The sequence below is a fragment of the Stenella coeruleoalba genome, assembly GCF_951394435.1.
Source record: "Stenella coeruleoalba genome assembly, chromosome: 15".
In the NCBI taxonomy this organism is placed as follows: Eukaryota; Metazoa; Chordata; class Mammalia; order Artiodactyla; family Delphinidae; genus Stenella; species Stenella coeruleoalba.
The window spans coordinates 48,605,388-48,632,610 of record NC_137161.1 but is presented as its reverse complement, the minus strand read 5'-3'; the positions used below and the strand labels follow the sequence as shown (position 1 = coordinate 48,632,610).

General features: G+C 45.8%; 1 protein-coding gene across 2 annotated transcripts in view; it reads left to right on the top strand.

Moving 5' to 3' along the window:
* PCSK2 (proprotein convertase subtilisin/kexin type 2) overlaps positions 1-27,223 on the top strand; it is a gene marked incomplete at its 3' end in the record, with an annotated part of 213,934 nt that overhangs the window by 95,380 nt on the left and 91,331 nt on the right. For both annotated transcript variants that reach the window (XM_079946190.1, XM_079946189.1), the window contains 2 exons: positions 21,003-21,116; positions 22,716-22,824. In XM_079946190.1, the coding sequence (XP_079802316.1) occupies positions 21,003-21,116; positions 22,716-22,824 (223 nt within the window). The remainder of the gene's footprint in view (positions 1-21,002; positions 21,117-22,715; positions 22,825-27,223) is intronic.

The window sequence follows — 27,223 nt, the reverse complement described above, 5'->3', positions numbered from 1 at the left end:
CAAGCTGAGGAGCTGGCTCCCTGGTGAACTGGGGACCTTCAGCTCAAGCCACCTCACTCTGCTGCCCACCTCCTGTTACTGCTCCAGGTCTAAGGACCAGCAGCAGAAAAGAGTCCAGCAGCTTCTAGCTATGTGCTGACTACAGGCTCAATTTACTTGTGATCACAGCGAATACCAGCAGTGGAAGGGTCTCCAGTTAACACTTCGGACCTCTTAGAACCTGAGGCTCAACCTTTGTCCTTTATAACATCCGTGTAATCCACTCTACAGGACACTGCCTGTTACGGAACACACTCCTCCCCTTAGATCTCAGAAACTATGGCTCTCTGGCCATAAATTCCTAAGCAAGATACCCACCCAAAAGGCTGGCACCAATAAACACAAATAAGACAAGAAAGCCCACCCTTATCTCCTCCTCTTGAGGCTTTTCAGTAAGGAGTTGAAGCTTCTGAAGTGAAAACACACAGGTACCTTAAAGATGGAGACCTCCAGGGCACCAGGAACTGGGTATTTGACCTTAAATTATTCCCACTAGAGGTCAGTAATATTTGTTACTGAGAAAGCATTCAGGGATATTCCCATCCCCCCAGTTAACTATAACTTCTATCTTGAATCTCTGTTTCTCTGTTCTATGTCCTACACATCGATAATTTTCTCTTCAACGTTTTTACCTCTTTCTGGTACAACCATTAAAATTTACCTTTATCATTACTGATCTGTTTCTGCATTGTCAATTCTGCTCTTTGCTGCTTTCAAAACAAATTTTCATTTTGCTTTTGTGTTTGGCATCCTCTTAGTTGTTCTATGTTTCAACAATTCCCTTTTTCGTCTTGAGGTGTTTTTTCCTCTCAGTCTTATGGATGTGGACTATCTAGTTCATGAAAATCTCGATTTATGTCCTAATCAATGTATCAAAGAATTTCCTTCTAGCGCTGATGCTGAGTCACTTTCTCGTGCAATCCTTTTCCCTAAGTCTTCAGCATTACCTTGCTCCCTTTTCCTAGTATTTTTCTTTCCAGTTCTCCTATGTGGGTTACTCTTTTTTGTTTTTGTTTTTTCTTTTTTATGGCTATTTCTGAATGAAATAAGCTCTATCCAAACCCAGCATTTGCCAGCTGACTCAATGTTGGGTTGCCCTTGGAGCTATTAAAGTGATAAAGTGTTGGGAGCACAAAGTTTGCCAAATTTCCAATGTCTAAAGGACTTGCAGGATTGAGATGGAATCTCCTCTGACCCTCCCTGCATAGTTCTCTGACACTCTGAACAAACGACGTGGTTACAAATTGCAATCCACTGTATACACTGCCACCAGGGCTCTTCCTAGAAGATTTTACCCACACAGATGGCACTGGGCTTTCGTGATTTACAGCTCCCGAAGTAAAATGGGCCACCCTGGGCATATCTTCTCATGGCCGTGACTGAAAGGCAAGAAGTACAGGAGTGGACAAGTAGACTTCTTCCAGCATAAGTTCTGAGCAATTTACACAGCCAAACCCAGTATCAATGGAGCAGAGGAATACGCTCCTGTAAGTAAGGTGGGAGGTCAGAGGCGGGTAAATAGATACAAATAGTATAGTTCAACTGGTAAAAGTTTCTGAAACAGGCCTTGGAAGATTGTGCCCGGTGGGGTCACCATCTGGAACTCTCAGTAGCCCCCCGTCTGAGTAACCCCACTTGCAGTCCACCCCATGAGCTGGCTTTGTATATTCATCTCCAGTTTCCTAGATGTGATGTTTCTCAGGTGTGTCATCACTCTAGTTCCTTCCTCTGGACACAAAATTTGCCAGTGCCCTCCTGAAAGTGGACTCCAGAACGGGACCAGATGTCTCAAAAACATCTGCCTTGTTCTTCATCTGGGACCCTACTTCTCCTAAAGCACCCAGAGTTTGACTTTGCTTTTTCGGGTTTTTCCCATTAACTATTATTATTCTTTCATGTTAAGCTGGTCGTCGCTAGAACACTACCATCCCACCAAGACACTCTTCTCTTTCCTGTGATCGTACAGCGGATTATTTTTAACCTAAGAACAGCATCGTACACCTGCTTGTGCTGTCAAATTTTGATTAGTTGGTATAAGCCAATCAGTTCAACCTGCTAAGATCTCTTGGGGTGAAGATACTCACCCACAGACTGGCCATCCTTCTGAATTAGTATCATGCATCAGCTGTTGACAGAAACAGTTCCAGTTACCCCACTATTGTCTTTTCACCACGAGATAAGACACCGTCATCAGCACTTTGCCCACTGTGGTTCATCCAACAGTGTAGCTGCTTTGTTTCTTTTTCTGAAGAATTCTGGGTGCTCTGTATCTCCATCAAACTGCCTTCAGCCCTGTATCTTCAGTAGAATTAGTCAACACTCAGCCTCACTTCCCCATCATGAATATTAGCTCCCTTCCTGCATGTGGTAGGGAAAATAATGGCCCCCAAAGATGTCCACGACCTAATCCTTAGAGTCCATGAATATGTTATGGTACATGGCAAGGGATAAATAAAGCTTCTAACAGCTGCCTTTAAGATAGGGAGATTAGGGCTTCCCTGGTGGCGCAGTGGTTGAGAATCTGCCTGCTAATGCAGGGGACACGGGTTCGAGCCCTGGTCTGGGAGGATCCCACATGCCGCGGAGCAACTAGGTCCGTGAGCCACAACTACTGAGCCTGCGCGTCTGGAGCCTGTGCTCCACAACAAGAGAGGCCACCATAGTAAGAGGCCCGCGTCGCGATGAAGAGTGGCCCCCGCTTGCCACAACTAGAGAAAGCCCTCGCACAGAAACGAAGACCCAACACAGCCAAAAATAAATAAATTAATTAATAAACTCCTACCCCCCACGTCTTCTTTAAAAAAAAAAAAAAAAGATAGGGAGATTATCCTGGGTTATCCAGAGGCCCGGTCATCACAAAGATTTTATCAGATGGAGGCAGAAGAGGAGGTCAGAGTGATACCATGTAAGAATTTGACCCACTGTTGCTTCCTTAGAAAGTGGAGGAAGGGGACCATGAGCCAAAGAATGCAGGCAGCCTGTAGAAGCAAAAAAGGCAAGGAAATGGAGCCTCTAGAAGGAACATAGCTCTGCTGACAGCTTGATTTTAGACTTCTAGCCTCCAGAACTGTAAGAGAATAAATTCATGTTGCTTTAAGCCACTGAGTTTTGGTGATGTGTTACAGCGGCCATAGGAAACCAAGACACTGCAGAATGAAAAGCTATTCTCCCCTGGCATTTCTCAGAGGGCAGATCTAAGCTCATGGTTTTTCCTCTACCTTCCAGGAGCACGACTGCAAAGTCAATTCATTACTTTCTTCATTTGTCCTGCATCACCGTTCGGGGACTCGTTAATGCTCGGCACTAGGTGCTCTGTGCCTAAGTAGAAGGGTTTTAAGAATCCATCACTCTAACCTTTATGCCTTGTTGCTGTTTTGTCATTCGTGGGCCGCTTGTCTTGACGTATGAATTACTCTCCAGCCACCTGGTGCGGGGGACGCACAGTAACCAGCCCCCAAATATTTCAGACATACGCCAATTGTAATTTCAACACACATCTACTTTTCCACTCTGTCAGCCCAGAATTTTTCCATTGGCAATTGATGAAATACCGATAGGAGGAAAGAATTGACAAGGCATTGCTGTTGACAAGGAGGCTAACCTTTGAGGAAGATTAAAAAGAGATGTCCTGGGCTTCCCTGGTGGCGCAGTGGTTGAGGGTCCGCCTGCCGATGCAGGGGACACGGGTTCGTGCCCCGGTCTGGGGGGATCCCACATGCCGCGGAGTGGCTGGGCCCGTGAGCCATGGCCGCTGAGCCTGCGCTCCGCAACGGGAGAGGCCACAACAGTGAGAGGCCCGTGTACTGCGAAAAAAAAAAAAAATAGATGTCCTTTAGGAAGAAGAGGAACGGAATCTTCTCTCTTCCTGAACTCTTTTGTCTATGGTCCTAATCCAAAAGTCAAACCTTTAGCATGTGTGAGTTTCAGAAAAGGAGATTGTGAATTTTCAAGAATCCATTTATACTCTCTAGAAGACAGCTTTTTGGTTTGTTCCCCCACTGAAAAACTTATGAAGAAACAATACAAGCTTTGTCATAGCGAATAATCAGTAAGCGTATCCTGCGCTGAAGACACGTCAGGCGCAAAGGATGTCCAGAGAAGCAAACAAGTCCGAGAGGGTTTTCACTGCCCACTCTCCTCCTTTATCTTTTTTTTTTTAATAAATTTATTTATTTTTGCCTGTGTTGGGTCTTTGTTGCTGTGCACAGGCTTTCTCTAGTTGCGGCGAGCAGGGGCTACTCTTCATTGCGGTGCGGGCTTCTCATTGCTGTGGTTTCCCTCGTTGTGGAACACGGGCTGTAGGCGTGCAGGCTTCTGTAGTTGTGTCGCGGGCTCAGTAGTTGTGGCTCTTGGGCTCTAGAGTGCAGGCTCAGTAGTTGTGGCTCACAGGCTTAGTTGCCCTGCGACATGTGGGATCTTCCTGGACCAGGGCTCGAACCCGTGTCCCCTGCGTTGGCAGGCGGATTCTTAACCACTGTGCCACCAGGGAAGCCCTCCTCCTTTATCTTAATCCTCCCTCTTCCAGGTGCACCCAGTTCTAAGCCCTGGATCCTTTGTTTTTGCTTTCGGTGAGCACTTCTCCCTGGCTTGCAAGAAACTGCCTAAGAATTTCCACAAACGTCTCCGTAAACTCCCATTCTTTCCTTGCACCAATCTCAACCAGCATCGTTGAGAAAAGCCGTCTAATTAATGAGTTCATGCACAAGTGCTGGTAAATGGTAACACCTGGATGTGTTGCCTTTCCCAGAGGGCTTGTTTTCCAGATCTTTTCAATCCATAATCAACCTGGATGATGAAGGCTTAAAATTAAAGCTTAACTCTTCGTGGCTGGAACTGAGTCAGTGTGCCTGTGCTCAGCGTAGGTGATTTGAATCACCCCCAGAAGGTTTCTTTGTGCCCCTCAAATCACACCATTTGCGCCACTACTCAGAATTCTGCCGCTGCTTCCACTCTCATAGATGAGACAGATTCCGAAAACATATTATTCATCCTAGTTATAGAGAGTAACACTTATTGCATGCCTCGTAGTGCCCATCAAGGAAAGATTATTTTACATGACCCTCACCATTAGCCTGTCTGGTCAAGAATTCCATCATCTCCACGCTGTACATCGGGGGTCGACAGGCTTTCTGTAAAAGTCCAGAGAGCACTTACTTTAGGCGTGTGGGCTTTGTGGTCTCAACTCTGCCATTGCAGTGAAAGCAGCCAGAGGCAGGATGTACACACATGGGCACCGCTGCATTTAACAAACTTTATTTACAAAAACATCTCTGCCCTAGATGAAGAAATCATGACTCGGAGACCTAGAGGGACCTACCTCAGAACACACACAAGTAAGAAGCAAACCACCATGCCAGGACTGAACCCTGTTCTTTCTGGCTCTGAGTCTAGTGCCTGCTCACTGCACCACACTGCATGGTCTTTAGCACTTAGGTAGAGCCATGACTTTGTATCACCCACACTCCCCCCATCCCCTTTTCCCCACAAACATTTGTGGGGCAGCAGCTGGGCTGGGGTACCATTAGTACCCTGCGATCATGGAAGCAAAGTGAAGGTAACTAACCTGCAGGTCTAAGCCAGGTGCCCTTGACATTGTAGCTCTGCCTAAAGAGGCTTACCAGCAGTAGACACGTGGTAAATGAAACTTGCATTGCATATGCAGTCAGATTCACCCATTCCTTCCAGAAGCACACTCTTGAACCCTCAGTCCAGCAAAGAACAGGGATATCCTGAATACATCCTACCCAGTATCCTCTGTCTGGTCCACTAGCAGAACTGGACCATGTACCAGCATCACACTGGAGGCTCTGCAGGGGATGTAGCCACTCACTTGCACCTGGGTGCCGTGAGCACTTTCTCTATGGGCCCTGCTGGCCTCTCTTCACCTCTTTCTCCCGGTGCCTTTCTAGGAAGCTGGAGCACTGAGTGTGCTGGTCGTGTGTGAGGACAGTCGGAGGGGGCCACACCTGGAGTGGACAGGGCAGAGCCTTTGCCTCACTCCTCTTTTCTCCCTGTCCTCCCCCCCACCCCACCATTTGACCTCCCAGGAGACTGCTCTGTTAGACTGAGGTCCTTCTACCCACCTGCAACGGGAATCAGAGCCGTGCACCTGGCCAACAGGCTCTGGATCAATACCTAAAGCTATTAATATATTAAAGCGACTTAGACTTGCTTTGCTTCTTTTCCACACTCACTTCTCAGGAGAACCTCATTGAAAGGGTCATGTCATTGTGGCCACAGACAGCATTTAGGAGTTCCTGGCATCCTCTCAAATGTACCCCAGTCTAACCATCCCTGTCCCAACATCTGGCACAGCACCTACTGTCTTTTAATTTCCTTTTCCGTAATATAATCCCCTAAATCCAACTCGTGACATTCCCCACCACCGTGGAAACAGGAGCTAGAGGAAGATGGAGATCATGATGATACACACACATTCCAGCTGGAATTTTACCTTCTACAGGCATTCCTGTCAGTGGCCTCTGCCCTTCACTCTACTAGAAGCATCTTTCGATCCCTCCCTAATTACACTGACTTATCTTGTAGCATAGCTTGTATACACAGCTTTAGTTGTTAGATAGCAATTTGTTAATATCTTGTCACTGAGACGCAGTGGCTGGAACTGTGGCCAGAGGCACGAAGCCATATCCTCTCCCCTCAATTGATCGTCTTCATTCTCTCAAGACGGGCAAACCTCTCTAAATGAGGGCAATCAATACGGTGCATTCAACCATAATTGCTGCTTAACTCCCTGTTCTTTGAAAAGTTAAGCCCTGTGATTTGCCTATAATTGGACTTTCAAAAAGTCACACCTGCCTGTTCAAGGAGGAAGTTAAGCAGCCAGACTCTCTGACTGTTCTCTGCCTGCTCTCACCCTCCTTGCCTGTGATGGACCTCCCTGGGTCAAGTCTTCCCTCCCCAAACCTCCATCTCTAGATCCTGACAGCCAAGGCCAACGGTTCGTAGAAAGCGAGGAACTGGACTATCTGAGTTTAGCCATGGCCTCCTTCCTCCATAATCTCCCTCATCACCCCAGCAATGAGGGCTTTTCTGGGTTTCTCGTTTGATGAGCTGTGTTCAGCTCCTCGGTTCAAGCACTGAGCTAACGTGCTGCCTTGGAAAGGTGAAGGCAAAGAAGTGGCGATGTGCTTTTCCTGCACGGGGACTTCTGCTGTCAGGACACACATGGGAATGGACTCCAGCTGCTCTCTCTTGCCATGTTGAATTTGATTTGTCTTCCACTAGCTAAGAGCAAGAAGCATGAATCAGGGACTTCCCTGGTGGCGCAGTGGTTAAGAAACCACCCGCCAATGCAGGGAACACAGGTTCGAGCCCTGGTCCAGAAGATCCCACATGCCGCGGAACAACTAAGCCCGTGCGCCACAACTACTGAGCCCGCGCACCTAGAGCCCGTGCTCCGCAACAAGAGGAGGTACCGCCGTGAGAAGCCTGAGCACCACAACGAAGAGTAGCCCCCGCTCGCTGCAACTAGAGAAAGCCTGCACACAGCAACGAAGACCCAACGCAGCCAAAATTAAAATATAATTAAAAAAAAAAAAGAATGAATCAAAGACTCTCTGGGCTGCTTTGGGAAAAGACAACCCTGGCTTGAGGTAGGATGGAACAAGGGAAGGCGCCACCCTGCTATCTTTCCACAGCGCCCGAAATATGACAACACTGGCAATAATTCCGGTAGCAATTGCTGGCGTTTACTGAGTATATACCAGGGGCCAGATGTGTGTCTGCATTGTCTCATTTGAGCCTCACCCTCACCACAACCCAAATATGAGGCAGGAGCAAAGCAACCACCTGGGACAGTAGGGGTATATCCAGACTGTGCAACAGGTCTGCAGGGGCAACGTGTGAGTTTCCTAGGGCTGCCGTAACCCAGCACCACAGACCAGGCAGCTTAAACAACAGAAACTTATGTCTCACAGTTCTGGAGCCTGGAAGTCCAAGATCAAGGTATCAGCAGGGTTGGTTTCTTCTGAGAGCCATGAGAGAGTGACCTATTCCAGGCCTTTCTCCGTGCCTTGAAGGTGGCTGTCTTCACTCCGTGGACAGCAGCCATACTGGATTAAGGCTCACCTTAATGACCTCATTTTAACTGAATTATCTCTTTAAAGACACTTTCTCCAAAAACGATCACATTCTGACATACTGGGGGTTCCAGCGTTAACGTATGATTTTTTTTACGGGGACATAATTCAGCCTGTAACAGATCTGACTCATGACTCCACCCTTGGCTAACTGTGACTTTTCCAACCACTTAACTTCTTCATGCCTTCCCTCCTAGCCCCCCGCCCCAGTCCCAAGTTGTTGTGAAAACTATCTGAGATTAGGTATGAAAAGGACTAAACACCACCTGGCACACAGTCAGCCCTCCATCATTGTGAGTTGGTATTAGCTCTCATCCCCATTTTACAGGTGAAAAAACTGAGCCTTTAAGAGTTTCTGTAGCTTGCTCGAGATGTCACAGCAGTAGACAGTAGGTACATCAGGGCCTCCATGCCTGCCTGTCCCAAAGACCAACTCATCCACATTGCCACGCAGCCTCCTCTTCCACATTTATACTAAATAGAAGTCAAGCTGTACTGTCCTTTCCGTGAGATGAAGCCCAACTCAATCCATTTCAGTTCTCCCCAGCAGCTCAAATCTTAAAAGGACAGCCCCCCGGCACACCTCTGGCATCTCACAAGAGGAAGACAGATTCTCTCCAGGTTGGCTGACACACCAGAAAGGACGGGTCCTTTCCCCTCCTCCCCAGGAGAGTAACAACAGACAGGATGGTCAGGCCAGGGGCCAGAGGTCCGTCTGCTCCAGCCTTAATCCTGCCTCCCATGTGGACTCGTCTTCAAGTCCACCCACGGATGTTCTAGCTGATGTATTGCGCAGGATGTTTCTGGAAGAGCTATTTTTGTTTTGTCTGAACCTATCAGGGAAAGGAAGTCCTCGGTCCATAATAAACGCTAGGTAATTTACCTCACAAATTAAGAGGGTTTTAATTATTTTTTAAAGAACAATGTTCTTTGGAAACTTTGCTATCTTCTTGATACTCCTCCCACTGCCCACTCCCCCCACATTGCCCTCCCCCCACTCCCAGCAACTAGCCCGAGATGAATAAGGAGAGATGAATTTTTAGTGAGTAAATCGAATATTTTCTTATGGATTTGGGTTTGTTCTCCTCCAGAGAGCGCAGTCTTGAAGTTGCTTAGTATAGATGCACCTTGTCCCTCTCTCAGCCGTAGTTTAATTTGATTTCAGTTCTCTGTCTCTGTCGTGTCAGGACGGGGTCAAGAGAGAAGAAAGGGGAGCAGAGGAGTCCAGCACACTGTTTCTCAAGCCCGGGGCCTCTTCAGAATCACCTGGGAAGCTCGAGAAACCCAGAGGCCATGACCCACCCGCAGGGACTCGTTTTACAACTTCCCAGACGATTGCTCTGGGAGGCCAGACTCGGAACCTCTGCTTCCCCAGACAGAAGCATCTCTGGATGCATCAGAGAACCAGAGGGGACCTCGGAGTTTGGAGCCTCCTGAAGTTCTCAGCCCTGGTCTATAGCCCAGTCCCCTGGGAGCTCTTCAAAGTACAGGTTCCTGGGCAGCACCCCAGGCCCCTGGATCAGGATAGCCCCATGACAGTGTCTGAGATCCATAGTTTTTTAAAGTTCTCCCCACTCTGATGCGCTGTCAGTGAGCATGCAATGTGTTATAGACTTTCTGGAGGGCATTTTGGCAGTAACTGCCTGATGAAACGTTAAAGTTGTCTTCATCAGCCCAGCGATCCCACTGCTTATAATTTATCCTGATGACACACTTTCGAAACATCACCTCTCTGTGTGTGTAGATATTCACTGCAGCACTCAGTGGAATGGCAAAATAACAACGACAAAAGATGCAGCCAACCAGAGCATCCTTCGACAGGTGACGAAATAAAGAAATTTTGTTTAACCACATGACGAAATAATACGCATCTGTTAAAGGGAATGAAAGAGTTTTTGTTAAGAAGAGTATATATAATGCTGGAGGGGTGTGGAGAAAAGGGAACCTCCTGTACTGTTGGTGGGAATGTAAATTGATACAGCCACTATGGAGAACAGTATGGAGGTTCCTTAAAAAGCTAAAAATAGAATTACCCTAGGACCCAGCAATCCCACTCCTGGGCATATACCCTGAGAAAACCATAATTCAAAAGGACATATGGACCCCAGTGTTCATTGCAGCACTATTTACAATAGCCAGGACATGGAAACAGCCTAAGTGTCCATCGACAGATGAATGGATAAAGAAGATGTGGCACATATATACAATGGATATTACTCAGCCATAAAAAGAAACGAAATTGAGTTATTTGTAGTGAGGTGGATGGACCTAGAGTCTGTCACACAGAGTGAAGTAAGTCAGAAAGAGAAAAACAAATACTGTATGCTAACGCATATATATGGAATCTAAAAAAAAAAAAAAGGTACTGATTAACCTAGTGGCAGGGCAGGAATAGAGATGCAGATGTAGAGAACAGACTTGAGGACACAGCGGGGGAAGGGTAAGCTGGGACGAAGTGAGAGAGTAGCACCAGATATTATATCTATATTACAATAGATATATCTACAGATATGTAGAAATATATAGATTATAACATATACGTATTATATATGTAAGTCTGCTAGTTATATACTATATAATATCTATATTTAGATATTAAACATATGGTTATTATATATTGATATTGTATATATGTATGTGTATATATAAATCTCTCTTTTAAATTTGCTACGTTGTATGAGTTTCCTATGGCTACCATAACAAATTCCACAAACTTGGCGATTTAAAACAACTTCTATTTAGTCTCTCACAGTCCTGGAGGCCAAAAGTCCAAAATCAACGTGTCCTCGGGGCAGTGCTCCCTCCAGGGGCTCTGGGGGAGAATCCTTCCACCTCTTCCAGCCTCTGTTGGTTGTCACGTTCCTGTGCTTGGGCTGCATCGCTCTCCTCTCTGCTTCCACCTCCACGAGGCTTCTCCTCTGTGTTTCTCTCCTGTGTCTCTTGTAAGGATACTTGTTCTGGATCACGTGTCATTGGATTTAGGGCCCACCCAGATAATGCAGAATGATCTCATCACAAGATCTATAATTACATCTACAAGGACCCTTTTTCCAAATAAAGTCACATTCTCAGGTTCCAGGGTTTAGGACATGGACATAAAATTTGGAGGGAGGGGGATTCCCTGGAGGTTCAGTGGTTAGGACTCCGTGCTTTCACTGCTGAGGGCCTGGGTTTGATTCATGGTCGGGGAGCTAAGATCCCACAAGCCATGTGGCGCAAAAGATAGATGATAGATAGATAGAGAGATAGATAGAGAGATAGATAGATAGTTAATAGATAGATGAAAGATAGATATAGACAGATAAAATTCAAAAAACATTTTTGAGGGATATATATTTTGAGGGAACATTCAACTCACTACACTGTAAAAGGATCATGCTAAGTACACTGATTTTAACAAAATTTCCCTCTTTCTGTATATATATGTATTAGAGCGTATGTATAAACATTTCCTGGAAGAGCTCCCAAGAAATTATTAGCAGCAGTTACCTTTGAGGGGAGCTATTTGTGAGCCGAGAAGAGGAGGGAAGGATAAAATGTTCCCTTTCCATCATGTAACTTTCTGTACCTCTTTTATTTTCTAAGCATGCACATGTGCTACCTTATTTTTTCTTTTTAGTGTCAACAGGAATTATGGGGAGGTAGGGGGAAATCATGTTTTTTCTTTTCTTCTTTCCTTCTTCTCTGTTTTAAAATAGTTTTTAATTTAAGAAGCGGCTCACCCCGGTGACTCAGCTGTTCAGCCCAGTTAGAGAATAAATGATCCAATCTGACCCCATCCTTCCACAGAAAGAAAGGGAGGAAGAGCCAGGCCCGGCAGTGGAAGGGGTGCCGGCTGAGGGCAGTGGGCATCCCCCCGCCCCACCTTGGGGTGACACCTTCAGCAAGGTGATGGCACGAGTCCCACGTCTGCAGAGCTCTTTACCAAGTGAGGATTCCACAGCCTGCATCCGGCCAGAGCCTCATCACAGTTCCCAGAGGTGGAGGCAGGTCTTTTACGGAGGAAGAAAACTGGCCTCTAAGACAGAGTCAACCTTGGTGCAGGGCGGGGCCACGTGGAGATTCTGAAGAACCTCGATGCTCGGCCCCAGCCCCAGAGGGTCTGCTTGGGTCCAGGTATGGCCTGAGGGTGGGGATTGTTAAAGCTCTCAGGTGATTTGATGTGCACCCGGGTCCAGGACAGCCGACTAGAGGACCGACCAAGGGAACTGGCATTTGTGGGACCTGACCTGCCATGTGCTGGGCACTGTGCTGGGTGTGTCACAGCAGTTGTCATGATTCATTTCTCAAAACAACCCTCAGAGGTAATTATGATTCCCATTTTAGGGGTAAGGAAACTGAGTCTCAGAAAGATCGCTATGATGCTCAAAGACACAGGGTTAGGGACAGGTGCCGGTTTCAAACCCACGTCCATGGCTACACCTCAGGCCTACCCCAGAGCTCCTAACCCCGATCCAGGGCTCTGCCCGCAAAACCTCATCGCTCCCATAGACGACTGTCTCCCAGTCCACTTCTCAGCGTCTCCAGTCCTGGGGTGAGGCAAACTGAGAGAAGTTCCACTGTGATTAACCCCTCAGAAGTTTACCATCAGGACTTCCCTGGTGGCGCAGTGGTTGAGAATCCACCTGCCAATGCAGGGGACATGGGTTCGATCCCTGGTCCGGGAAGATCCCACATGCCGCGGAGCAACTAAGCCCGTGTGCCACAACTACTGAGCTTATGTTCTAGAGCCCGCACTCTAGAGCCCACGAGTCACAACTACTGAGCCTGTGTGCTGCAACTCCTGAGCCCGTGCGCCTAGAACCCGTGCTCCACAACAAGAGAAGCCACCGCAATGAGAAACCCGCGCACTGCAACGAAGAGTAGCCCCCGCTCGCCGCAACTAGAGAAAGCCTGCGCACAGCAGCAAAGACCCAAAGCAGGCAAAAATAGATAAATAAAATAAATTAAATTAAAAAAGGAAAGTTTACCATCAGAAAATCTAGAAAAGCAAAAACTATCATACACCACCTATTCCTAAGTGCACCTTACAACTGCTCTCTGCAAATGCCAGAGTGACAAAATGTTCATTGCCTCCCCTGGTGCAACAAAACGTGTGGAATAGGTGTGGGCAGCTTGGAGGAAAATCCTGGAGACAAGAGTGAAGCATTTTCTCAAGAAAGGCTGACCACCAACGTGCTGGATGGCATGGAGGAAAACACAGACATGGACAACTCTGAGTTAGACACCATCTGTGAAGGAGTTGAGGAACTTCTTAACCAATTTATTTTACTAACATTTTGCTTTTGTTTGTTTGTAGAAGTGACATATGGTAAAAAGCAATCTTTGTCCAAATGAAACTACAAGAGCACTTTACGTACCAAATGAAGCTTACGAATAAGAAGGAGGCATTGGGACGTAGTTTAATTCTTAGCTGTTGTAACAGTTTCCATAACCAAGTACCACAAACTGGGTGGCTTTAACACAACAGAAGTTTACTCTCTCACAGTTCTGGCCAGCAGTTCAGACTTCAGATCAACGTGCTGGCAGGGCTGTGCTCCGGAGATCTCTGGCTGGGGCCCTTCCCTTGCTTCTCCTGGCTTCTGGTAGTCCCGGTGCTCCTTGGCTCTAGTAGCAAAGTCTGCCCTGTGCCTCCCCCCTCCAGAGGTGGCTTCACTCTGTGTCTGTGTGGCTATGGGGGTGGCGGTGTGTATGGGTGAGGGGGTGAGTGTGTCTTTCTGTGGCATTTTCCTCCTGTGTCTATCCATCCTCTTCTTATGAGGACACCGGCCGCACTGCATTAAGACGCACTGGGCCCCAGGCTGCCCTCACCTTAACTAATCACATCTGCACCAACCCTGTTCCCAAATCAGGTCACCTTCAGAGGTACTGGGGGTTAGGACTTCAACATATTTTGTTTTCCATATTTTTTTAAATTGAAGTATAGTTGATTTACAGTGCTGTGCCAATCTCTGCTGTACAGCAAATTGACTCAGTTTTACGCATATAGACATTCTTTTTTAAATATTCCTTTCCATTATGCTTTATCCCAGGAGATTGGATATAGTTCCCTGTGCTACACAGTAGGACCTTGTTGTTTATTCATTCTTTTTTTTTTTTTTTTGCAATTAAAAATTTTTTTTCTTTTTTTAAATTGATTTGTTTTTTGGCTGCTTTGGGTCTTCATTGCTGCGCGCGGGCTTTCTCTAGTTGTGGCGAGCGGGGGCTACTCTTCGTTGCGGTGCATGGGCTCTAGGTGTGCAGGCTTCAGTAGTTGTGGCACATGAGCTTAGTTGCTCTGTGGCATGTGGGATCCTTCCGGACCAGGGCTTGAGCCTGTGTCCCCTGCATTGGCAGGTGGATTCTTAATCACTGCACCACCGGGGAAGTCCCTGTTTATCAATTCTAAATGTAATAGTTTGCATCTACTAACCCCAAATTCCCAGGCCCTCCCTCTCCCACCCCCTCTCCCCCTTGTCAACCACAAGTCTGATCTCTACGTCTATGAGTCTGTTTCCGTTCAGTAGATAGGTTCATTTGTGTCGTATTTTAGATTCCACATATAAGTGATATCATATGGTATTTGTCTTTCTCTGTCTGACTTACTTCACTTAGTATGATAATCTCTAGTTGCATCCATGTTGCTGCAAATGGCATTATTTTGTTCTTTTTTATGGCTGAGTAGTATTCCATTGTATACCACATGTTTATCCATTCATCTGTTGATGGACATCTAGGTTGTTTCCATGTTTTGGCTATTGTGAATAGTGCTGCTATGAACATAGGGGTACTTGTATGTTTTTGAAATACAGTTTTGTCCGGGTATATGCCCAGGAGAGGAATTGCTGGATCATATGTTGATTCTATTTTTAGTTTTCTGAGTAACCTGCATACTGTGTTCCATAGTGACTGCACCAACTTACATTCCCACCAACAGTATAGGAGGGTTCCCTTTTCTCCACACCCTCTCCAGCATTTGTTATTTGTAGACTTTTTAATGATGGCCATTCTGACTGCTGTGAATTGATACCACATTGTAGTTCTGATTTGCATTTCTCTAATAATTAGTGATGTAGAGCATCTTTTCATATGCCTACTGCCCATCTGTATGTCTTCTTTAGGTCTTCTGCCCATTTTTTTTTTTTTTTTGCGGTACGCGGGCCTCTCACTGTTGTGGCCTCTCCCGTTGCGGAGCACAGGCTCCGGATGCGCAGGCTCAGCAGCCATGGCTCACAGGCCCAGCTGCTCCGCGGCATGTGGGATCTTCCCAGACCGGGGCACGAACCCATGTCACCTGCATCGGCAGGCGGACTCTCAACCACTGCGCCACCAGGGAAGCCCGTGCCCATTTTTTAATTGGGTTTTTTGTTGTTGAGTTGTAGGAGCTGTTTATGTATTTTGGAGATTAGCCCTTGTTGTTCGTATCATTTGCAAATGTTTTCTCCCAGTCCATAGGTTGTCTTTTCGTTTTGTCTCGTTTTGTTTTTTACGGTTTCCTTTGCTGTGCAAAAGCTTGTAAGTTTGATTAGCTCCCATTTGTTTATTTTTGTTTTCATTTCTATTGCCTTGGGAGAATGACCTAAGAAAAAATTGGTATGACTTGTGTTAGAGAATGTTTTGCCTATGTTCTCTTCTAGGAGTTTTATTGTGTCTTGTCTTATATTTAGGTCTTTAAGCCATTTTGAGTTTATTTTTGCGCATGGTGTGAGGGCATGTTCTATCTTCATTGAATTTACGTGCAGCTAGGACTTCAATATATCTTTTAGGGGGACTAAGTCAACGCATAATAGTGGTAAACAAAATAATTCTGAGTAATACAGAAAAGAATAGTGTGATACAAGCGACAGCATCACAGATTTCATAAACCAGTATTCTCAGCAACATATCAGTTCTGTGTTTTGTGGTTTTCCTTCTCATGCTCGCTTCAAGCCAAGACGTTCTGCACGCCCCTTGGAGGCAGCACCCTGGACTGCCCCCCTTCTCCTGGCCCCTCCCTGGCCCTGCACAGTCGGTGCTAATTAGCAGCTGTTTAATTATCAGCCCAGCAGGGAAGTGATCCCAGCCCTGATCCTTAGAGAGTTTTATGAAGTTATGCTGTCCCAGATACAGGAAGGTTGACTGTGTTCCGTGCCTTAGGGAGAGACTGCGTGCTTTAGTGGAAAGTTCATGGCATTTAGAACTGATCAACCTGGGTGACTGTTGTGTTTTCAGTTTTTGGACAACGGTCTCTGAACCTTCGTTTCCTCAACTGTAACCATACCCACCCACAGTTCTGCTGAGAAGGCTAAATGTAGGGAAAGTACCTTGTTAACATAAGTTATAAAATAGTATACCAATATGCAGGGGCGGTGTCTTCTCACCCTAGTATCATCTGTATCTAGCACACTGTAGATGCACAAAAACGTTTGTTGACTGAAAAATTCTTAATTAAGGAGAGACACCAGGAGAGCAAAGGCAGTGGGTGTTGTTCGGGTAAAATCTGTGTTTGCACATGTGTCAAATTCAGGTTTAAAATTTGAACCGGAATTGTAGAATATCCCTCTGTTCATTTTTAATAAAATAATGCCCAGTCACACACACACCTGCTTTCTTATATTTTTTATTTGTGTAAATGTTTAGGTCAGGGCTTCCCTGGTGGCACAGTGGTTGAGAGTCCACCTGCCGATGCAGGGGACACGGGTTCGTGCCCCGGTCCGGGAAGATCCCACATGCTGCGGAGCGGCTGGGCCCGTGAGCCACGGCCACTGAGCCTGCGCGTCCGGAGCCTCTGCTCCGCAATGGGAGAGGCCACAACAGTGAGAGGCCCGCGTACAGCAAAAAAAAAAAAAAATTTTAGGTCAATGGGCCAACTTGGGGGAGAATTCTACTGAAGCTAGCTGTATGGTTTTTACTTTTGTTTTTTCCGAGAAGGCAAGAAGCTATGGTTAAGTTGTATGCATGTCATTGGTACTATATCTAAGCGGTAGTGAAAGGAATTGTCTGTGAAAGGTCACAATTCAGAGGTGGGAGAAAAGAGAATGAAAGTGGCCTTTTAGTTATAATGTGAGGGAGGATTATAAATGCTTGGAAATACTTCTTTGACATTAAGAGCTTTATCACACATAGAACTGTAACACTGAAATCCTCCCCAGAGGCCTTTAAAACCAGTTTATAACCTCATCCCTCAGCTCCTGGCAATTTCACTTGTAATAGAAAGAAACCCAGATGACCAGGAAGAGGAAACTCGTTGGGTAAGTTATGGTACATTCCTCTATGGAATATTTAGGTAGTCATTAAAAAATAAAAGATGAGCGGGACTTCCCTGGCAGTCCAGTGGTTAAGTCTCCTCACTTCCACTGTAAGAGGTGTGGGTTCTACCCCTGTTCAGGGAACTAAGACCCCACCTGCTGCACGGCCAAAAAAATAAAATAAAAGATGAGAGCTATGTAGCAACATATTAAAATTTCTACAATTAGATACTTAATGAAGAAAGGATACACAATTTTATCTATACTATGATTACTATTATGTAAAAATTAGGTTAAAATGCAAGTTAGGGTTGGACAAGAACCCAAAAAGATGAAAACAACTGATGGCAGTACATAGCATCATTGTGGGGGGCGAACACTCTTCTCCAGTTTTTTGTGTGTAACAAGTAAAAATATGCGTCTTAAAGGTGTTCATCTCTCTTGGAATTGTAACTGTGATCTTCATTGAGGACAGGATTCAGAAAGCCCTCTGCAGTGTCTTAGGATTCCTGATTTTTAATAACATGAGGTGCAAAATGGCAGACCCTTGAGTCACGCTTTGGTGCTTCTGAGTTGCAAGGAGGGTGCTGTCCAGGGAGCACAACATCCCAAAACATCACTGGTTTCCATTAAACCTAATTTATGGAATTAAAAATTAATTTTATGGAAATGAATTTAAACAGCCTTTCGTTAGAATGCACTTGGTCTAATTGAGTTTGGAGTGGTATTGTAATAGCCATTCCTCCACTGTTATTGGAAAAGATGGAATCTGAGATAAGTCTTCCTGTCCTTATGCTGCTGGGAACAACTTGTGGAGGAGTTTTCCAACATGGGTCCAGTATAATGGGGACCCTTCTGGGGAAGTCAGGCAAGGCTCCCATCCGTGAGCAGAGCAGGTAAAGACTTGGTTGTGGGACTGAAATGGGAAGTTGCGAATTCAGGATGGACGGCCAGCTCCGGCTCCTTCTTTCCCAAGGTGCTTGAATACTTGCTTCCACAGTAACAGGAAGTTTTGAGGGGGCATGCTGTGGTTCTTTACAGGTTGAGAATGTAGAGGATGGGGAATCTCCTCCCTACGACTCTTGAGTTCTTATGGCTGGACTAATAATACACAGAAATGAGACAGATGAACGGGAGAAAGAGAAACACAATTTAATTCATGCACACGCAGGTCTCATAGAAGCTTTTATACTTTTTAGACAAAGAAACAATAAATTTGGGAAAAATTGACGGGACGAAGAAATTCAGGTTTTGGGTGCCCACTTAGTGAAGAATCTAAACAGAATTGGGGCTTGAGGTAGTGAATGAAAGAAGTAAGAAGGTTTGTCTATACAGGCTCCTTGGCTTTGAATTCCCTGTCTCTGGTGATAGGGTGTTCTTCTACCTCCAGTTGCAGGGGGTGCACCTTTCCTATGAGAGACTTATTTCCTGCTTCTAGGGAGGCAGGAAGGAGGGTCAGAGTGTACCTCTTGCATTGGCCATTTCTTAAGTAACTTTAATAGATAATCAATATGCCATTGAGGCACAATTTGGGGTGGCCCCCCCAGGGCTCCAACAAGGGCTACATTTACTTCAACATTTTAAATGTTGTACATTAATGAATGCACACACACGCATAGATAAGCATATATATATATAACATATATACATGCGCATATATATGGTGGCAGCTGTGAGACTACACCTTGTAGACCTGTGACCTCAGGGTCCCTAGCTGCCATCCTCTGAAAGCCAGCACTGTGTTGACCACAGGCCACACTTTCCACGGCTGCTCCAGCCAAGGATGGAAGATGCAAGTGTGCTGACACAGTTCTACCCTGAGAGGCTCAGGGTTCCTCCAGCAGCTGCCTCTGATCCCCAGCAGGCTTGCCAATCCTGCCTCAGACGATGGGGCAGTGGACGGGCGGTGGAGGACACTTGGACTCTGCCTGTTCACTCTCTTCTTTATGGGGTCAAACTTGCATCACTTCCTTGTGTTTTCTCTCCCAACAAAATCCTTACACATTTAATCTCCTCTTGGCCTCTGCTTCTCAGAAGATACACGTGTATACACACTCACATACATATATGGGTAGGTATATCTGCATCATAAGTTATCTCCATTTGACGGACATTAGTTGTGCCCAGATTTGTGACATTATAAAAATAACCATCCATCCCATTTTCCCAATTACTTTGCTATTTCTTTCAGGGGCAGGGGTTAACTCTGCCACAGTGAATGTCTCTTGTTGGAATCCCCCTCAAAGAACTCACAGAGCAAATGCCATACCCACTACTTCTTTAGAAGTAGAATTTCTCGTAGACTTAGAGTTTTTCTGCAAATGAGCCCCGGGCCTTCCGGCATCTGCATGTGGAGCAGGGAAGCACAGAGGAACTACTCTCCCACAGCCTCCCCCGCCTTCCAGGGTAGCAAGGAAGGGGAGGGTTATCGGCCACTTCTGTGGTCCCTTTGTTCCTGACTTGGAGTCTTCTATTTTCCCTCATCCCATGTCAGAGTTTGTGGGTGCAAGCAACAGAAATTGATTCTGGGTCATGTGAACGAAAGTGAATCTGTTGGAAAGGGATGTGGAGCTCACAGTCTGTAGGAGGCTGATGCATTGGTCTTAGGGGAGCTCCAGGCTGGGCTGTGGGAACGATGGCCAGGATCTTTTATGGGGAGAGCCTGGTGAGTGAGCCTCTGAGATAAATAGCCTCCAAGGGTCCCTTCTGCCTTCACATCACTTTCCCAAGGTTCATACCCTAGAAGAGAGATACCCATTGAGGTACCTCTGAGGCAGAGAGAGGCTCAGGAGGCTGGTGCCTTGAATTTCACTCCCACCAACACAGAACCCGGTGGGCTTGAGGTAATCTCCCAAATGCACTGGGGAGTCCTGGCAGAAGGAGAAATGAATGTTCAGAAGCAAAATATAACTTAAAAAAACTAAAAGCACCCAGCACACACCCTGTTATCCATTTGCATAGTCCTTGAGTGTGTAGACGCTCAGCCACAGCTGTTGGATAATGAACTAGGTATTGCCCAAGTGAAAGAAAGGGTCCCGTCTGGGACAAAGCCCAGCTGTTGCTAGGAGCCTCCTAATTCAGCTCCTAAGTTTCATTTCCATCCAAGGGCTTGGGGTTCTGTCTGACTGTCCCAACATGAAGTGTCCTCATTGCAAGGACAGCATCAATTTATCTTCAAAGGTCCCTCACTTACCTTCTAGAACTTTGCTGTGGACTTGCTGGCTTGTCAGGCAGGTTTTTCTTGTTTTGTTTTTGGCCGATTCCCAAAATGGGTGCTGGGAAGCCCTCCAGAAAGATAGTCTGTGCCAGTTCCACTGTTTCCCTTTATGAATCCACATTCCTTTCCTTAATAGAAGTGCTTCACTGTTTTAGTTCACTAATGCCCCTACCGCCTCATCTCCCTTGAGAATACTTTTCTCCATCTCCTTCTTATTTTAAGGACACTCACTTTGAGCCATCCCCAAGGCCTCTTTGTTGAGCACAAGCAGAAGTAAATGATCTTGGAAAATAATCATAAAGTAAGAATGTGCATGAAATGAACTTGGTTTCTGCTGAGGAAAAAAAAACCCAACACATTCTATACAAATAGAATTTGAATTTGTAGAAATGAAGTCCAGAAGAGGGGTGTTCAGGTAACATGCCAGTATTGTCATTCCAGGTAAAGAGGGCCTTGCAACAGGAAGGGTTCAACCGAAAAAAGCGAGGGTATAGAGACATCAACGAGATCTACATCAACATGAACGACCCTCTTTTTACGAAGCAGTGGTATCTGGTAAGCATCTCGGTATCATTCCTAATGTTTCTCAGCTTGGAACTTCAGATAGAAGATGGGTTTCTATTTCCTCATGATTCCGTGGGATGTCAGCTAACACCGCACTCGGTACTAGCTGATAGGTATTGATAGCACCCGACTCGGTGCTAGCGATGGAAACCCCATCTGCCTGGTGAAGTGAATATTTTCTCACACACCAGCAGTCCTTCTTGATCTATCTGGGTGAGTTGGTTATGTTTAAAAGGGGCTCAGTGTCTCCAAACCAACCCAAACTGCGGGGCATATTGAAGGGAAAGGAGTGACTAATTTATAAATGTTTATAATTTATAAACTGCCCATTGTAGGAATGCATCACAACTTCCCTCTTGGGGCTTAGAGCTTGACTATGCTTTACGCTTTGGGGCATGGAATTCTACAAATCCAATCTGCATAACTGAATGAGCTTATGTGTATTAGGATCAGGCTACGTTTCTTGCAATAACAAACAATCCCCAAATCACAGTGGATTAACAGGATCAAAGCTTGTTTCTCACTCGTGCTTCACAGCCAATGCTCTGTAATCCCCAGGGACCCGAGCTCCATCTCAGCTGCATCCCAACCCCTGCTTTCACAGGCATCTCAACGAGGGCAAGGGGCAAATCACACTCTGGCTCTTAAAGCTCCTGCCTGGATGTGACAAATGGTTCATGAGCTCACATTCCAATGCCCAAAACCAGTCATGTGGTTCTAGCTTCCAAGGGGTTGGAGAGTTGTCATCTTCGCATGTGCCTAGAAGGGGAAGAGCAGTCATTTTTATAAAGAGAACTAATGACATTCACACAATGTTTCAGCGACACGGTAACAGCCAGCTCATTACTATGGGCTTCTACCAGTACAAGCTCTGACTTCGCTATTTTTTTATGATTTATCTTTGAGAAAACCTGCACAGGACAAAAAAGCATAAAAAGAGGGTAGTGAACATATTTGTATGGAATTTTCCTTTTTTTTCCTTCCTTTTTTGATGTTTTAGGGGGAAGGCATTTTTATTTTTTGCATTAGAACATGCACCAAAGTTGAGCCAACTCTCTTTAATTCAGTTCAACAAATATTTTTAAGCAAGACTTGGTGTGGTGGTACTGAAATTACAAAGATAAACAGAACATGCTCCCTCTTGTAAAGAATATTGTTATTTAGTGAGGAAATTACATTCAAATAAGAATAATCTGAGACAATATGCACTAAATTCTGAAAGTGAGGGATAAATAAAGAGCTCCAAGAGCAAGCATTTAATTCTAAATTGCGGAGGGTTTCTTGCAATGTTGGCTCTAAGGAGTTTAAAGATAATGATCTAGTCATAAGAGATAGGAAGATTGAAACTGTGTTTGCATATTTCTGTAAAACAGAAAACATTGATTTTGTGTATATCAAAAAAATGGAGGGAGAAGACTAGAAGAGGTGGATGGGAAAACACCCCAAAGCACTGTTTCATGGAAGATGTTGCCCTTTATCTGGCCCTGGAATACCAGGTGTCTGAGGAATGTGGCAAGTAAACGTTTACAGAGGTGCTTTACCACCTACACCAAACTCATAAGATTCTCTGCTTTGGAATTCCTGAACCAGATCAATACCGGGCAAGCTGATGGTACTCCTGGCCTCGACTTGAATGTGGCAGAAGCCTGGGAGCTGGGATACACAGGGAAAGGTGTTACCATTGGAATTATGGACGATGGTGAGTATTTCAAAGGCTGTACATCACCTGGAAGCAAGTGTGTCTTTGCACACCTTTGGAACACAAAAGATTCATTGTTTTGGAGATGCAAATTAGAGGCAGAATGGCCAGATGCTGGGCGTGGTCGTCTATACTGTGTCGACATCCTCACATTTCTCCACATCAGTGGTCCTCAAGCTCGAGGATGCCCTTCACAAATATTTATCGAATTAATAAGTTTAAAAATATTTAAATGAACTAATGAAAGTTGACCATCATTGAACTGTAATTTCTTATTGGGCCACTGCTTATACCTTACTTTAAAACGGCTTCTGGGCTTCCCTGGTGGTGCGGTGGTTGAGAGTCCGCCTACCGATGCAGGAGACACGGGTTCGTGCCCCGGTGCGGGAAGATCCCACATGGCGCGGAGCGGCTGGGCCCGTGAGCCATGGCCACTGAGCCTGCGCGTCCGGAGCCTGTGCTCCGCAACGGGAGAGGCCACAACAGTGAGAGACCCGCGTATCGCAAAAAAACAAACAAACAAAAAAAGCGGCTTCTGTTTATATTTACCATCTATTTCTCTAGATCTACACTGTCCAGCGTGGTAGCCACTAGCAGTATGTGGCTATTTACATTTAAGTTTAAATTAGTTAAAGCTAAATACAGTTAACAATTCAATTCCTCGATCCCATTCGTTTCACTTCAAGGTCTCAATAACCACATGGGGCTAGTGACAATTCAACTGAACTTCATTTCTATCATCCCAGAAATTTCCATCAGGCAGTGTGGCTCTGATCCCCGCAACAGCTTCTTAGTAACGGGATTGGGGTTTGGGGAATTTTGACTTTATTGCTACTTTCAGAATGAGTCGTTGTAAAGCAAACTGATGACATTTTTCTATATGTGCCCCCTGCAATATGTTATTCTATCCCACACGCCTGCCCAGCAGAGATTTAGCAGAACTTTCTTTTTTATAGTTTGTGATATGAAAACCAATGGGTTTGATGAATCGCTGTGTTTCTAACTACACATGCCTTGGCTCTGCCAAGATCCTGGAGCATCTCTGCCCTGCCATCGTCCCGTCGCGGGTGTATTCTTGCCTGTCGTTAGCTGTCTGGGTCCTCCGTAAAGCTCCACTGTGCACTACTGGTCTAATTACATATAAAGTCTATACAGAGATGAAACAATGGAGCCTTTCTCTTCTCAAGATCCTCAAAGAACACGATGTTCTCTAAAGCAAGCCTTTGAAGCAGGATTGATGGGAAAACAAGGAGAGTCAGCACGCTTAAAATCAGAACTGTCTTTGTGTGGGCTCATTAAATATTAACATAAAAACAATGCGCAGTGTTTTCTGAGGTGTGAGATGTTTTGAAACGGATGTAAAAGCTTTCTCCAGTGGCCAGGGCTCTCACAAGAAGAAAGGCGCTCCCACGAGTGTGTCTGTGTGTGTGTGTGTTTGCGCGCGTCTGCCAATGTGGAGAGCTTACCTGTTTCTCCTTCCTAATGCTTTGGCTTAGAAAACACCGTGGATGAGCCCAGCTCACCCAGGAGAAAGATGCGTGTAGGTTTGGGGGAAACCTGCCTGGGATACTCTGTAATCACCATTTCATCACACAGATGTGGGGGGACCAGAGAAGCACCCTTAAAAGTGGCCACAGAGAGGCACGGTGCTCTCACAGAACCCCCAACAGCCCCCGAGATGCCCGTTTCAGGATTCTTTAACTCCAGACCCCTTGACTGACCTTTCTTCGTCCCTTCTGAAGAGAGCTAAGGAGAGGGCGTCACCTGCCTCTGGTCCACATTTCCTGGCCTGAGAAGCCGAGCCCGTTACAAAGTCTCAGCAGAATTTCCTATTTGATGTTGTTTCTCCTGCTGAGTTAGTGGCCTCTGAGATTCAAAAAAAAGTGCACCCTCTGCCCCTCAATTGTACTCCTAACTTCCCCATTGTTTTGGTCGTCCACTGCTGCAGAACAAGCCACCCCAAAACTGAGTGGCTTAAAACAAACACCCTGTTGCTAACTCTCACCATTCTGTGGGTTGACCAGGCTCAGAGGGACAGTCTGGCTTTGGGGTCTCTCATACAGTTGGGCTAAGACGGAAGCTGGGGCCAGTGTCAACTGGAGTCTCAACTGGGTGCTAAAATGGCTCGGCCTCCCTCTAGCTCCTCGTGGCCTCCCCAGCAAGGTGGCTGCATTTCTCACGGACGGCTCAGGGCTCCCAAGAACAGGCATCCTAAGACAAGAAGCAGGAGCTGCCAGTCCTCTCAAAGGCTGAACCTGGGATGGGCAAGCATTGCTTTGCCCCTTGCCACTGGATAAGCAGTCTGAGAGCCAGATTCCAGGGGAGGAGAAATATCAATAGATCCTGCCTCCTGGTGTGGAGAGAGACAAGGGATTTGTGGCTATCTTGAAACCGGCACATGCTTGTTCAGTAGGATAACTGAAGAAAAGAAGACGACTAAGCCCTTCTCCAAACCCAGCGTTGAACAGCAAGATGAGCGCATCTGGGGCAAAAGCGGCCACAGCAAGGGCAAGTCCAGACGCACAGCCTCTCACCATGTGGTGGGGCACTTCTGCCTAAACACCCACAGACGCGAAGCAGAGATGATGAGCTGGGAGTATCAGGGCTGCATCTTCTCTCTCAGCTGCCTGCACACGTGGATGGTGTGGAATCGTTCCCCAGCTAGTCTCTCAGCAAGACATCACCCCAAAACAAGGTCAAAGACACACACGGATGCTGACCCTGAGACCTAAGAGCAAAATGAATGTCATATTTTATAAGCCTGTCTTGTGTGGGAAATAGTTGGTGATCTGTGTGTGGAAGGTTCGATTTGTGGACAAGCACAGTTTTAATACTCGTTCACCCCTCTCTGGTTGCCCAGCTCAAAAACTCAGCCATCATCCCCTCTGCTAGATCCAATGATTTGACAGATGCTCACTGCTTTCATGTAGGTGCTTTCGTTAGGTGCAACCCAGTGTGACTGCCACACCCTACATACCTCTGGGAAAGAACCTCCATGGCTAACTGTTGCCAAAAGGGCAGAAAGAATTTCTGAAGGGTCTGCTCTGACATTCTGGGCATGTTGATGTCAGCACGGACCCTGCTTAATGATGACGATTCATCCCTTTTGTTGTGATGGAATTGTTTGGTGTTGGGAACTTAACCTGGAAAGTAGGATGTGGCCGTAATGAGACTCGGCGATAGACAGGAGTCACCCAGCCCCAGGACGGGCGCTGGCTATCGAGGTCAAAGATGGTCAGTGAAGGCGTGAGTCAAGGCCTTTAGCTGTTGGAGTGAAGGAAGTAAGATTGAAGGCCAGTGAGGCAGGGTCAGAGAGAGTTTTCAAGCTGAAGTAAAAATAAAAACTAGCGTTTCGTGAGTACTATGTGCTAGGCTCCACTTAACATTTGGAAACAGTCATAATTATTCTCTAAGGTTTGTGTTATTATTATCTACATTTTGCAGATGAAGAAATTAAGGTTTAGGGAGAGAAGAAATTGCCCAAACTAATCTTCACCACCATCTTCAGTGCTTGAAACCCACCCTGTGGCTCTGCCTCCCTGGTGAGACTTTGTGTTGGGGCCTCATCCTTATAAGCAGAGGTACAAGTTTCAGGGCCAGACAGTCACCCACAGCCTTCCAGGAGATTTAGAACTCTGTCTTATGCTGAAAAGCGGTGTTTTCTCCCCTAACCTTGGGCTCTGCAGGCCCCAGAAGGTCCAGCAGGGTGTCTGTCCCCATTATTATTGCTGTGTAACAAGTGACTCCAATATTTAGCAGCTTAAAGTAACTATTTATCTTGCTCATAAGATTTGTGGCACAGGAATTCAGAAAGTCTGGACAGTTCTCACTTGAGGTCTCTCGTGCAGCTGAGGTCAGGTGTTGTCTGGGTGGGGGTCATCGGAAGGCTAGAGTCCAGAGATGTTATACATCTCAATTGAACCATTAGCATTGTAACTAAGAATATGTACATGGAGCTCACTGATTCCCTGAGGTCTCCAGAGGTGCCAGTGATTCTTGAGAATATGGACTGTTGTAGGTTAGACTTTCAAACTAATGACAGATACTAATGGTTTATGAACAAAAATATAACCAAGTATTTGTCATTTGTGTGCATTCTGATTGGCTGGTGATGAGTCCGTGCCCCCTGTAGACTGTGAGGCTTAGATGGTTGTACAGCTCAGGTTCTGTATCTAAATTGTGTTTTTCCAGGACCTACGTAGCACCTGGCTTTCATTGCTGAAAATAAACCAGTGAATGAAAATAAGAGTGAATACATTAATAATACAAGAACTGAAAAATAAACAAACTGATTAAGAAGATGTATTCAGTGACTTCCACCTTCAAAGATAATCATATATACAAAAATATTGAAATACTATTTAATTGCCAGGTTATTATTTTTATGCTTAGCTCATTA